The following is a 12673-nucleotide window of genomic DNA, read 5'->3' as shown; positions in this document are numbered from 1 at the left end:
ATACCTAATCCCTCCACCTTTTTACTTAACCTCCTGTGGGGAACTTTGTCAAAAGCTTTACTAAAGTCTAAATAGACAACATCCACAGCCTTCCCTTCATCAACCTTTTTTTTAACCCCTTCAAAAACTCAATCAGGTTTGTTAAGCATGATTTACCCCCAACAAAACCATGCTGATTACTCCCTATCAATCCCTGTTCTTCCAAATATTTGTAAATGCCATCCCTCAGAACACTTTCCATCAACTTACCCACCATAGACGTCAGACTCACAAGTCTATAATTTCCAGGCTTACATTTGCACCCTTTCTTAAACAGTGGAACAACATGAACCACCCTCTAATCCTCTGGCACTACCCCCGTGACCAGTGACATCCTAAATATCTCTGTTAATGGCCCCACTATATGTACACTAGTCTCCCTGAGTGTCCTTGGGAATACATTGTCCAGACCCGGAGATTTGTCCATCTTTATCTTTTTTAACACAGCCATCACTACCTCCTCGGTTATCCTTATATGATTCGTGACCTCCCCACTATTTTTCTTTACTTCAACTGGTACAATATTTTTTTTCCCTAGTGAATACCGAGGCAAAGAAATCATTCAAAATTTCCCCCATCTCCTCTGACTTCTCACTCAGCCTACCCTCCCTATCTACAAGGGGTCCAATTCTATCCCTCACTAATCTTTTACTTTTAATGTACCAATAGAAACCCTTTGGATTTATTTTTACTCTGTCTGCCAAAGCCTCTTTGTGCCTCTTTTTGGCCTTTCTAATTTCTTTCTTAAGATTTTTTTCTACACTCCTTGTAGTCCTCTTTCAATTTCTCATCACCCTGCTGTTTACACCTCCCTCTTTCTCCTAACCAAATTTCTAAGATTCCTCGAAAACCAAGGCTCCCTATGACTTCCAGCCTTTCCTTTGATCCTCACTGGGACGTATCTACACTGTACTCTCAAAATTTCTTCTTTGAATATTCTCCATTTTTCATTTACATGCTTTCCTGAAAAAAATCATGTCCCACTCAATACTACCCAAATGCATTCTTATTCCTTCAAAATTTGCTTTTCTCCAATCCAGAACCTCAACTTTAGGGCCTTCTTTGCTCTTCCCTAAAGCTAATAGAGTTGTGATCACTAGACCCAATTTGTCCTCCAACATTAACCTCAGACACCTGACCTATCTCGTTCCATAACAGGAGATCCAGTGTTACACCGTCCCGAGTCAGATCCTCTACGTATTCCTGTTCTTTCTTGTTTACTTCCCCCAGCCTAATGCCCCGATACTGGGCGTCTCTCGGCTGGCCACTCCTCAGCTGAGTCCCCTTCCTGTCGGCGTTAACCTTTTCTTTTACTTTGCGTTGCACAGTTGCACACCTCTTCTTGGCTCTGAGAGCCATTTTTGAAGTCCACCGGTCGGGAAGACACCGCTCCTTTGGGGACTCACCAACACCGGAGATCGGCTGCTCCTCTCCACGGTGGCTCTCTGCTCTGACGTGCAGGTAAAGCCTTCTTCTTTCTTCTCCAGTGATTTTCCTTCTTCCCTTTTCTCTGTTATTTTTACTATTTCTCTTTTGGGTCCCATCTTCTATCTCTTTGTAACTTTATCTTTCTCTTCCTGTATTTTATGTTTATTGAGCTCTGTTTATTCACACTTTTTTTTTCTCTGGAGAGGGCTGTTTCCACCCAACCAGCCACTACTCTATCACATGACCTAAAAATGATTGAACACTTGAAGCAGGGATGATTGACCTCCTCCAACCATAACCATCCTCCTTTATAGAGGAGACCTCTTCTGCTTGATTGCCATTCATCAGTTTTCTTTGATCAATCAGTGTCTTGAGCATCTTTTTTTCATCTCTCCTTTGACGTTCAATTCTTTGGACCACAGATTTACAAATATGGTAGACCTGCTGCCCATTCGATCTTGGATATGGTGCAGACATTTTGAGAAAGATTAATTGCCACGTTTAGTTAACACCTGGACTGACAGTGTTTTGAGAAGTGGCCATCATTCCATCTGTACCATAATGAGGCATCCACCCATATAACCATTTATGGCGCGGAAACAGGCCATGTCGAACTTCCGAGTCTGTACCGGTTGACCAGGTAGAATGTAAAAAAAGAACCTACTTCCTATGAAACCTAAAACACCAGAACAGGAAAGAAAGTTTTTGTAGACAAGGCCTAATTAAGATTAGAAGATCTAAGATGGATTTATTTTGTGGGAAATAATTTGGAAATTTGCAGTACCGTGATCTTAAACTTCATTCCCAGCCATAAGAAAAAGGTATGATCCTTAGTTCAGCCACATCCCACCTCGGAGACTGTGACAGAACTCATTGCTGCTCTCAGATACTCGACAGTTGGGGGTCAGCTGACGAAACACTCAAATCCTTGCTGGTCTTTTCAGGGGTCTGTGGTAGGAGGAGCAGGTCACATCAACATGGATGGAACCTCAATCAGAGAATACAGAGACACTTAATCTCAGCAGGATTTTGGGACACACATCTGTCTAAATGAAACCCCAATTGTGTGGTGATGGTAACATCACTGAAGAATTGTTTTCTTTTGCATCATCTCAGTGTAGTACTTTTTTAAACAAGAGAAATCATTATGAATGCCTTTTTGCTGCATTTACAAGATATGGGGCAAAAAAGATTAAGCCTAATTCATCAGGGCTTCTAACGTCTCGCTGGATGTGCTCATCACTGAGTGAGGACCACAAGGAAAGAGCGTTCCAATGAATTAATGATATATGATTTCCTGGATAGTGAAGAAAGCATGTTTCTGAGTGGCTGAGGATGGCAGCAGCAGGAGCATTAAGGACCCAAATCCCATCATGCAGGATATTTAACTTATTTGTGGATGATAAAAGGTCAGCGACATTCTTCCATTCCCCAAATCTTACGTCCCTTTTCCTCCAGGCTGACAGCCCTCCAACAATGACTGAGGAATCACTGAGGAATCTTTAATATTTCTACTCATTTTAGAGTTATAAAGATATGCCTTTTCCTGTTCAGTAGAGCTCCACCTTCTGAACTTTCCACACCACCAGTAAGTGATCCTTCATGATCTTAGTTGCTTTGTACATATTTGCTGGGTGCAGTGTGTAGAAATGGATTGTGTTTCAATGCAATGATTGAATTTACGGTACTTCCTCAATGTAATTCACAGAGTGTTTCCTCATTAAGTCTTTAATATAAAGGTTTGGAGAATGTCAGATTGAGGGATTGATGGTTGAGTTGATCAGGACGTTTACTACAAGGACTATTATTATTGGGAGAAAACCTGATTCACACGGTTCAACGTATAACTCAGTCTCTGGTTCACTCAAAGGACAAGTCTCGAGTTGCAGCTCCTTAAACCCCTAAGCTCGTTGAGCATTGTAAAGAATGCTTGTTGGTATTTAGGTCACTGAGTTGAGAGTAAATCACCAGCGCTGAACTAGTAAGATACATGGAGAATTGCTTGAAGAACTGAATAATGACCTTTCTTCAGGCACCAATGCTATAATAGTTACTGAGGTTATAAAATGGTACCTTTTCTGATGAAAAAGATCAGAGGATTCTTTTACTTCTCACTATCTGTTCAAGATTTGTCCTTTTGAAAGATGAATGGAATAGCAGCTGCCTGAAGGGTCAGTGGATTGGTTTAGTCAGGAAGAACGTCAATGGAACAAAGCACTTTGAGGCTTGTGGCTTTCTGCTGTCACTCCCTTAAGTTCAGTCAATGAATCCTGCTTGAAGTATGCCATCAGGTTGTTTCATTCATCAAACCATTGCATTCATCAGAAAGTTGAAGAAGCAGCAGAACTTTTAGAAATGCTGCTCTAGTATCTTTCTTGACTGAGTCATGAAAATTGAGTTCGAAGCCTAAAACATCCCAGTTGCACCTTGGAAGGATTCAGAGATAATTAACAGTGAAGTAGCCATGGTCTCAAGTCATCTCCTGATACTTGGAAGAGGCATTAAGGAAGCATTCCATCTGCTCCTCCTCTCTGAAGCATGTCCATCTTCTTCTGCTTCCAGAATAGTAGAACTACTGACCCCCCCTACCCTCGTGTTCAGATAAGTTTGTGATAAGTTGCACAACTTTAGAGTGTCACTGCCTCACAGCATCAGAGACCCAGTTTCAATGTCAACCTAGCATGCTCTCCATGCTGGATTTGCGTGCTCTCCCTATAACCCCATGGATTTCATCCATCTCTTCAAATTTCCACCACATCCAAATATGTGTGGGCTGGTCGATTAATTGGCTGTTGTAAATTGCCACAAGTTTGAGGATGAATGATAGAATCTGGGTGGAGATGATGAGAATGTGGAGAGAATAGAAAATGCAATTGATATAGGATTAGTATAAATGAGTGGATTTGATGCACCTGAGGACCAATTTCCACATTTATTTCCCTACGAGTAGAAGCTCCATACATCATATGTACTATATGTGGGTTCTAAGTCCATGCATTGAAGCTTGCTCTTCAGGTACCTTGGACCCCTTAGCACTGAACCAACATCTGGCTCTATGAAGCCCATGTGTTGACTGGTTTGCAAGAGCAACTTTATGTTCAACTAAATTATGCACAGGCATCTTTCACTCCTTGCAATGGTGATGACGAGACCATGGTTACTTCCCTGCAACTGGGACATTTTGGGCTTCGAACTCAATTTTCATGACTTTATTATTGATCCGGAGAGAATGTCTTAGACAGAGGAGGCCCACCTAGCCATGGCTAAATATGATTCACTGCCTTAGCTGCAGTTTAAACGGGCCTGTTAAAGGAGCCGACGATGTTTTAATATAAAATTCTGCAATTGTGGTTCCTGTACTTCATCATGATGCCGCCTGTGTTCGGCAGCAGCCGTGAGGGGTTGCAGACACTGGGGGAGAAGCAGACTGGCACAGGACACCAGAAACAGGGTGAACACCTCCCATTGAGAAGGAGAAACAGAGGGGACGTCCTACAGGACAATGACCACAGCAACGAACCAGTGAGGGATTCAGCGGCTGAATGACTCATGCAGGCTGTGGGCGACATTGTCTGGGAACTCCCACAGGCGATGGACTGCCTCATGGGAACCTGGTATTGGAGTTGGGATTTAAGAGGCTACTGAGTATTTGTCCCAATGAACTGAACAGAAAGGAGTTTAAAAATTAAAATAGATTTTTTTTTCTCTCCATTTCCTAAATGATTATCAGAATCTATATGTGGTAAACCACTGTTATGCTATGATTGGCTGGACACGCCTCTCAAGACTGATCCTACCCATAGCCCTTTGCATCACCCCATCCTACTCTGTCTTAATAAGTCAATTTCACAACTTCAGACTTGTGATATTGATGGTACATGACCATAATAAGCATCAAATTGTATCATTAATAAGATATTATGTTATAGATGCCTATTAACAGCAAATTATATATATATATATATATGTGTGTGTGTGTGTGTGTATAGCAGCCCACTACCTGGTAAGCGAACCAGCACTCAAAATGGCGGACTAACATGGCAAGTGCGGAAAACCCATGCACACTAATGGTCTTCATTGGCCAGGAGCTTGCACAATGGGAACCATGACCAATCAAAGGCCAGTTCGCCCATGAAGTCACATCCGCCCACAGTGGCAGGAATACCAGGCCCAGAGGCAGGAATCTGAGTCTATAAAAGCAGGGCTGGGGAGATTAATAATTCAGTCCTGACTTCACTTACACCTGTGTGTGTGTGGCGTCCTCTCACTCTGCAGTAGCGTCTCACTACATAAAGATAAATATACACACACACACACACACACACACCCCTATTTTTTTATATTCATTTGCATTTTAAAAAGGTTTTGTTCGAGTCAGGTTAGTTAGCATTTCAATGTTATAAAGCAAATCAAAACAATTTGAAGGCTTGTTAAATGCCATCTCTGAATGACTGACCAGAAATTGTGTTGTTTGTTTTTCACTGGAATGAAATGAAAGTTGGAGTATTGGCTTTTCTTGAGTTTGTGCAATAAATAAAGATGCATTTGGAAAGTAGATTGCTTCTCAAAACAGATATTTTTGAAGAAGGTTGTTCATTTCCGAAGAAACCTCTTGAATTATTGAATGCAGCGAAACAGGGCTATTATGCTGGAAGGACAGGGGTTTGTACCCAGCAACTGTAAGTCCCTGTTATACATTTGATTGCCATTGAACCATTTCTGAAGGAGAGCTCACAATTATGTTATTTATAGAGATTTTGCAAGATGGCTTAGTGACACGTTCAAGTTTATTTATCATCCGATTGCACAAATACAACCGATGAAGCAGTGTTCTCCAATCCTCAGTGTAAAACATGCAGATGCACAGCCAGACATAGCATGCATATAAACAAGCAATACATATGCAGGACAAATAAACATATACATATTAAATATTATTTAATAAATAGTATAGTCTCGGAGGGTTAGTGCGAGCAGTTCTTTTAGTCGTTCAGCATTCACACTGGCTCTTCCTCAGCCTGGTGGGTCTGACTCTGATCCTCCTGGATCTCTTTCCCTGGAGGAGGAGCTGAAAGATGCTGTGTGAAGGACAGTAGGGGATCCTCAATAAGTTTGCAAGTCCTATTGTGTAACAAGATAATAGATAATGTGGTAATCTTGCTTGAGTCATGATTCTAAAATAGCAGCCTTATAGAGAGAACTGATTGATTAATTTCCTTTTGAAGGGATCTATTTAATTTACAAATCCGATTTGGAATGGTTAAGGATGCTATAGAGGTGGGCAACCATTTTTTAAATAAAATCTCACATTCCATCTTAAGTATTCCCTATGCCATCAGTGCGCTGTGATTAGTAAGGGATTACTTAAAGTGATATACGGGTGGGAAGGGAAGGTTGAGAATCACTGCTCTACACCTAATTGTTACTGAAATATTTTGCTTGAGAAAAATTATCATTGGCCCATTTCTTTTGGAGTTATGAAACTGTGCACATAACAAGTCAATGAGGTACGATTAAAACAGTGGGATTCAAACTTTTTCTTTCCACCCACATACCACCTTAAGTAATCCCTTACTAATCACAGAGCACTGATGGTATAGGGAATACTTAAATTGGTATGTGAGTTTAAAAAAAAAGTTGTCCACTCTTGGGAAAGTAATTAGATAATTTTTAAATCCTATTAATTTGTGGAATAATTGCAATGCCAGTGGAGGTACTGAATTTGCAGCAAAGTTGAGCAGTGGCTCCGTTCCCAGAAATGCATTTTCCAGAAAATTGGAGCTGTGACGTACCTTTAATTGTGACATACAGATTGAAGCAATTGACCAATAAAATGAATGAGAAGTTGAGGGGCTGAGACCAAAGGGGAAACCCTTCAAAAAACAGAGGTAGAAGAAACTACAAGGGGTTATAGTGAAGGCAAAGATGCTTAAATACTAATTAAAGAATTAATGTTACAATGCACAGAAATTTTCAGCACCTGCTACATGATCCCACCCCCAGACACATCTTCCCCTCTCCACCTTCCGTAGGCATTTCTTCCTCTGTGACTCCCTCGTCTGTTCAACCCTTCCCACCAATCGCCCCCTTGGCACCTTCCCCTGCAACCACAGGAAGTTCCACATTTGTGCCCCAACCACCTCCCTAATCACCATTCATAGCCCTAAACAGTCCTTCCAAGTGAAGCAGCGCTTCACAAGTGTCTTCACAGGAACCACCTACTGCAGCCAATGCTCCTATTGTGCCCTTCTCTGCATGAAAGAGACTGGATATAGACTGATTGCTTCGCTGGGCACCTTTGCTCTGTCCACATCAATGACAAAGAACTCCCAGTGGCCAATCATTTCAATTCTGCGCCTGACTCCCACGCTGACATGTACCCTGGCCTCGAGCTGACAAACGAAGACCACCTGTAAATTGAAGGAGCAATATCTACTGGAGGCTCCGATAGCGCGGTGGTTAGAGCCCTGATTTTGTAAACCAGGGGTCTGCAAGTTTGTTCCTCGCTGGGGCCTCATCTGTGTGAGGGACGCTTGACAAAGTGGCGACTCTCTGCCTTCCTTATGGTAAACAAAGTAAACAAATTTCATGTATGTAACATTCTAACTGCAGTATTCCAATAATGGAACCTTTATTTTTCCATTTCGGCACCCTCCAGCTGAATGGCATTAACATTGACCTCCAGTCTCTGCAGGTCTACTCCCCATTTTTCATTTTTGTTCTCCTTCCCCTCCCTCTTCTTCCCTCCAGCTCTCTACCCACTTCCTTCTCCATTCACAGAGCTATCTCCCCCCCCCCCCTTGTTTGCTGGTATGCCCTCCCTCCCTTATCCACCCCTCCTGCCTGTGGGACTGAGCTCCTCCTCCTGCCCCTCCCCCAGCCCACATTTTGTCCAGACCCTGATGAAGGGATCAAGCTTGAACCGTTGGTTCTGTATCTTTATCTTTGCTATGTGAAATAACACTGTTTGACCTGCTAAGTTTCTCCAGCGTTGTGTTTTTACAGTCATAGAATGTTTAGATGTGATAAGACTTATTTTGTAATTAATTTTACTTTGAATGAACTTCATTTTTGGAAAAAGAATTGTCAGATATGTTTGTCTGTTGAATTCAGATCTGAGGACAGCTCTTCCATAAAACCTGGCGGATGAGACGTCCTCACATTGACAATGGTGAAGGGGAAGAATTCAGCTGCAGATCTTCCTGATCAAGGCTGATTCAGTATTTTAGCCCTTATAGCTCATTCACAAAACTTGAAGGGAATCACTCCAACTTTTAATTTGACAGGTGTCTGAGAGCACAGTGACGTGTTACTGCTTATAAACCTAGGGCCTGGGCAACGAATTCGAAACCCATCCCGGTCGTGGTAGAATTTAAGCTTTGGCATGACACAGTAGTGGGATAAGCTGCCTCCCAGCTCCAATAGCCCAGATTCAATCCTGACCTCCAGTGCAGTCCTGGAACTACCTGAGTGGCATGCAGGTAGCTCTGGTTTCCTTCCACGTCCCCAAAGATGTATGGATTGGTCAGTTAATCTTTCACTGTGAATTGCCTCTGGAGTAGGTGAGTGATAGAATCCTGCAGGTTCTAATGGTGAGAATGTGGAAAGAATAAAAACGGGATGAGTGTAGGATTAGTCTAAATGAGTCCTTGACAGTGGTCAAGAACTCGTGGGGTGAATGGTCTTTATGATGTATAAATATAGAATCCGTGTTTAGCAATGAACAATACCTGGTGCTTCTCAAACTTTTGGCCGTTGATGTAGAATGTATCACTCTCCTTTCATTTCTCTCCATAGTTGCCATGGTATCCGGTGAGCAAAATCCAGTGATTGTCATTGCTGTGGTGTCAGTGGCGGGTCTGATCGTCCTGGTGTCGATGGTCTTTGGATTTATCATTTGGCGAAGGTAAATAGAGCCAGGTATGAGAAGGGTGTTTTGTGACCCAACTAATGTTGGAGGGAGCTGCCCAATGGGCTCACCTGTTTCATCCCTCCTCTCTTCACATAAATGCTATCTCCTGCAGAAATAACCCATTTTGACTTTCATAATGATGGATTTGCTAAACCCTCTAGTGTGGGTGTGAGAGTCAAAAAGAGAGACGTGGAATTTTTTTTCCCTGTACATTACTTTGGGAAATTCTCCAGGTTGCCTGACCATTGAAATCTCTAAGGTCTTGGAAAATAATAACTGAAGAATATAATTGCATTGCATTCTGAGTGTTATCACAGAATTATCCTCTCCTTGTCAGAGATTGAAGATTGGCACTGAATTTGTTTTATTAATTTTTCTGTCCTTGTAATGTCATAAATTGCAATGCGGGTAATTCAGAATTTAACGGAACTATTTCAAACAATTTGGGCAACAAGGTCTCTCTCAGCTTGTGAAAACTTCTCAGGTCTTTCATTCGTCGGGTTTTAGTTAAGACCTGGAGAAGGAAGAGCTGGCACAGGCTAACCATAACCTCAGCCGGGTGAGCAGCACCAGTGGGAGAAAAAGAATGAGATCCTCCACCAGATTGGGCTTAGCTTCAGATTCTAGCGCCTGCTGTCTTCTGTGCATTGCACGATGGGCTGGATGCCTTCCTGCGGGGCTGCATCATTCTAACGACCTAATGCAGCATCAGAGATCACAAAATATCTCCATTGCAGGAGAGGAAGAAAAGATATTCCATACATGAAATAGGGCTGGGTTGGTGAGGTGTCTACCAGTCACATCTGGGAAAAACAGCAGCGGTTGAATTTTCAAAGGAAAACATCCTGAATGAAATTTGAATTTAAGCCTTGTTCACTCCTACTTTTGCCAAGGGGTGTCACCATCCTTGATGTCAAGTGGGGCAATCTTTATGGAACTAAAATCTCTTTATTTTGGCATGACAACCTTAACAGAGACTAGCAGAAGCCAGAGCCAGTATCTGGCATGCTGTGCTAGCTAACCTTAGTCAGGTTGAATGATTGAGCTGCAACAAGACGAGGAATGGGAGACAAGTCCTATCCTGTTAAAAGCTATGGTATGTTCACCATGTATTCATTCCTGAAACTCTTTATCAGTCGCTAGGCATCAGTTGGGTGAAACAAAAAAATGTCAATTATATCTGTGAACAGAAACAGCAATGAAGGGAGAAATCAGAACCTTCTAATTTGATTGGATTTGGGATTCAGAAGCTATTGGCGGTCAGCACCAATTCAGCAAGTAGCCAGTCTGCTGACATCAGTAAGATAAACATAGTTGGCAAAGGAAGTTTAACTTAGCAAAATGGGAGAGTGGATTTTGCCAGGAAAAAAGAAAAGGATGTAACTGGATTACAGAAGCTAAAGGACTGAAGAATACAGATAGTATATAATGAAAATAATAATTTGAGTTAATTGGGCATTTTAAAAGAAGAAAATAAAGCACCAGGATTCTTGGAAGAGATAAAATGGAATAGCAGAGAAATTATTATCAAACTTGTGGCCAGTTCACTTTGAGAGCATTGGTTTCCATGTATAAAAATCAGATGGAAGCACTGGACCTGATGGAAAGAAGAAGCGTGATAATAGAACTAACAGCTTTTAGAACAGCTTGAGTGGACAGGCAAAGGAAAATCAGAGATGACTTGATTATGACGAAGATTATGAGAGACTTTGATGGAATGGGGATAGAAGCATGCATCGAGAAATTTTATCACACTGTGAAATTTTTATGTGGCTGCGTGACAGAATTTAATTGCAAAATCAATCGCTGAAGGGTGATCAACAATATATTGAAAATTTTTCAAAGGTTGGCAAATCATTTCTTGATCTGTATGTATGACTTGTTACACACTGAGATGCCCATTTGCTAGCATTGTGTTGGAAGCAGTTTCCATAGCAATGGGAGCCAGACTTGAGAGTGAATATGACGCTTGTCTCTGTCAGGCACTAGGAGGGGCAACCCAATCTAATCCAGCACCTGGGCCCTTTGACATTTCTACATCTGCAGCTTTAGCACCTGCCCTTCCATTTCCACCATCCAGGGTCCCAAACATGCCTTCAATGTGATATAAAGTTTCCCTTGAACTTCCCTCCAATTTATTGCAGTGCATTCACAATGTAGTCACAGAGTCGAACTTGTCCAGCTTCTGCCCAGTATGCTGACCAGATGGCAAAGGGGCAAATCTGCATTTGGTCTATATCCTTCTAAACCCTTGCTATCCATTAATCTATCCTGGTGTATTTTGAACATTGTATTTGTATTTGCATTTATAGCTTCCTCTGCCGACTCGTTCCAGAAACTGACTACTTTCTGAGGGATTATGATCTCCTTTACATGAGATAAACCAAATGCAGATTGAGATGGCCCAAAATGAAAATAAAAAATGCTGGAGGTTGTGATGGATGGTTATTGCCTGAAACATTATTTCTCCCTCCGTAGATGATGACCAACCTGCTGTGTATTTCTAGCTCAATCATTTCTAATTTGCAGTAAAATTTAAAATTTCAATGACAGATTAGATACGGAAAACATCTGTTCAACCACATGAGTAACCTCATCTTCCTGCCATTTTAACTCTCCATTCCAGGATCTTGCCTCATTCCAGTGAAACACAACATGTTTGAAGAACATGATTGAAATTTTCATTTTGCCACATTAACAACCCTTGTGACTCAATATAAAATTCAACATTTCCTGATTAACCATGCTTCCTTTTAACACCTGGAGGTGTTAAGTCAATCAAGTCAATACTGATTCACAGTAATCCCACTAATTTTCCCTGTTCTTTGTTCTCGTCTCACTTTGGTTCTTTTTAAAAATATATATATATATATATTTTAAAAACCATAATAACATCGATTATAATCAATTCATAAACTGAAATTCACTTTGGTTCTTGTTCAGTACACCCTTGGGACTTCTTGCAGAGGCCAATTAACAAAGAAATGTGCACATTTTAGGGATGTAGGAGTAAACTGAAGTACCCAGGGGAAAAGTCATGTCGTCACCGGAATTATGTGCAGAGGCCCCACAGAGAGCATTGGAGGTCAGAATTATTTCTGATTCATTGAAGCTTAGACAGGAGCAATTGGCCAACCTGCACCACAGAATCAGAATTTATTGTCATGAGCAGGTCACAACATTCTTTATATTGTTAAATCATTACAGTCCAAATATTGCTATAAATTACTTTTAACAATAAATAGTGCAAAAGAAGACAAAGCGAGGCAGTGTCTGTGGTTCAATGTTCATTCA

At 41.4% G+C, this 12673-nt stretch overlaps 1 protein-coding gene across 1 annotated transcript in view; it reads left to right on the top strand.

Moving 5' to 3' along the window:
- Nucleotides 1-12673, top strand: part of LOC138741573 (ephrin type-A receptor 7-like) — a 434573-nt gene that overhangs the window by 349666 nt on the left and 72234 nt on the right. Inside the window, exon 7 of the mRNA XM_069895829.1 lies at nucleotides 9265-9373. Coding sequence (XP_069751930.1) covers nucleotides 9265-9373 — 109 coding nt within the window. The remainder of the gene's footprint in view (nucleotides 1-9264; nucleotides 9374-12673) is intronic.

Source organism: Narcine bancroftii, chromosome 8 (assembly GCF_036971445.1).
Source record: "Narcine bancroftii isolate sNarBan1 chromosome 8, sNarBan1.hap1, whole genome shotgun sequence".
Classification (NCBI taxonomy): domain Eukaryota; kingdom Metazoa; phylum Chordata; class Chondrichthyes; order Torpediniformes; family Narcinidae; genus Narcine; species Narcine bancroftii.
Note: the sequence above shows the minus strand (reverse complement) of the source record. Positions and strands in the feature narration are given on the sequence as shown.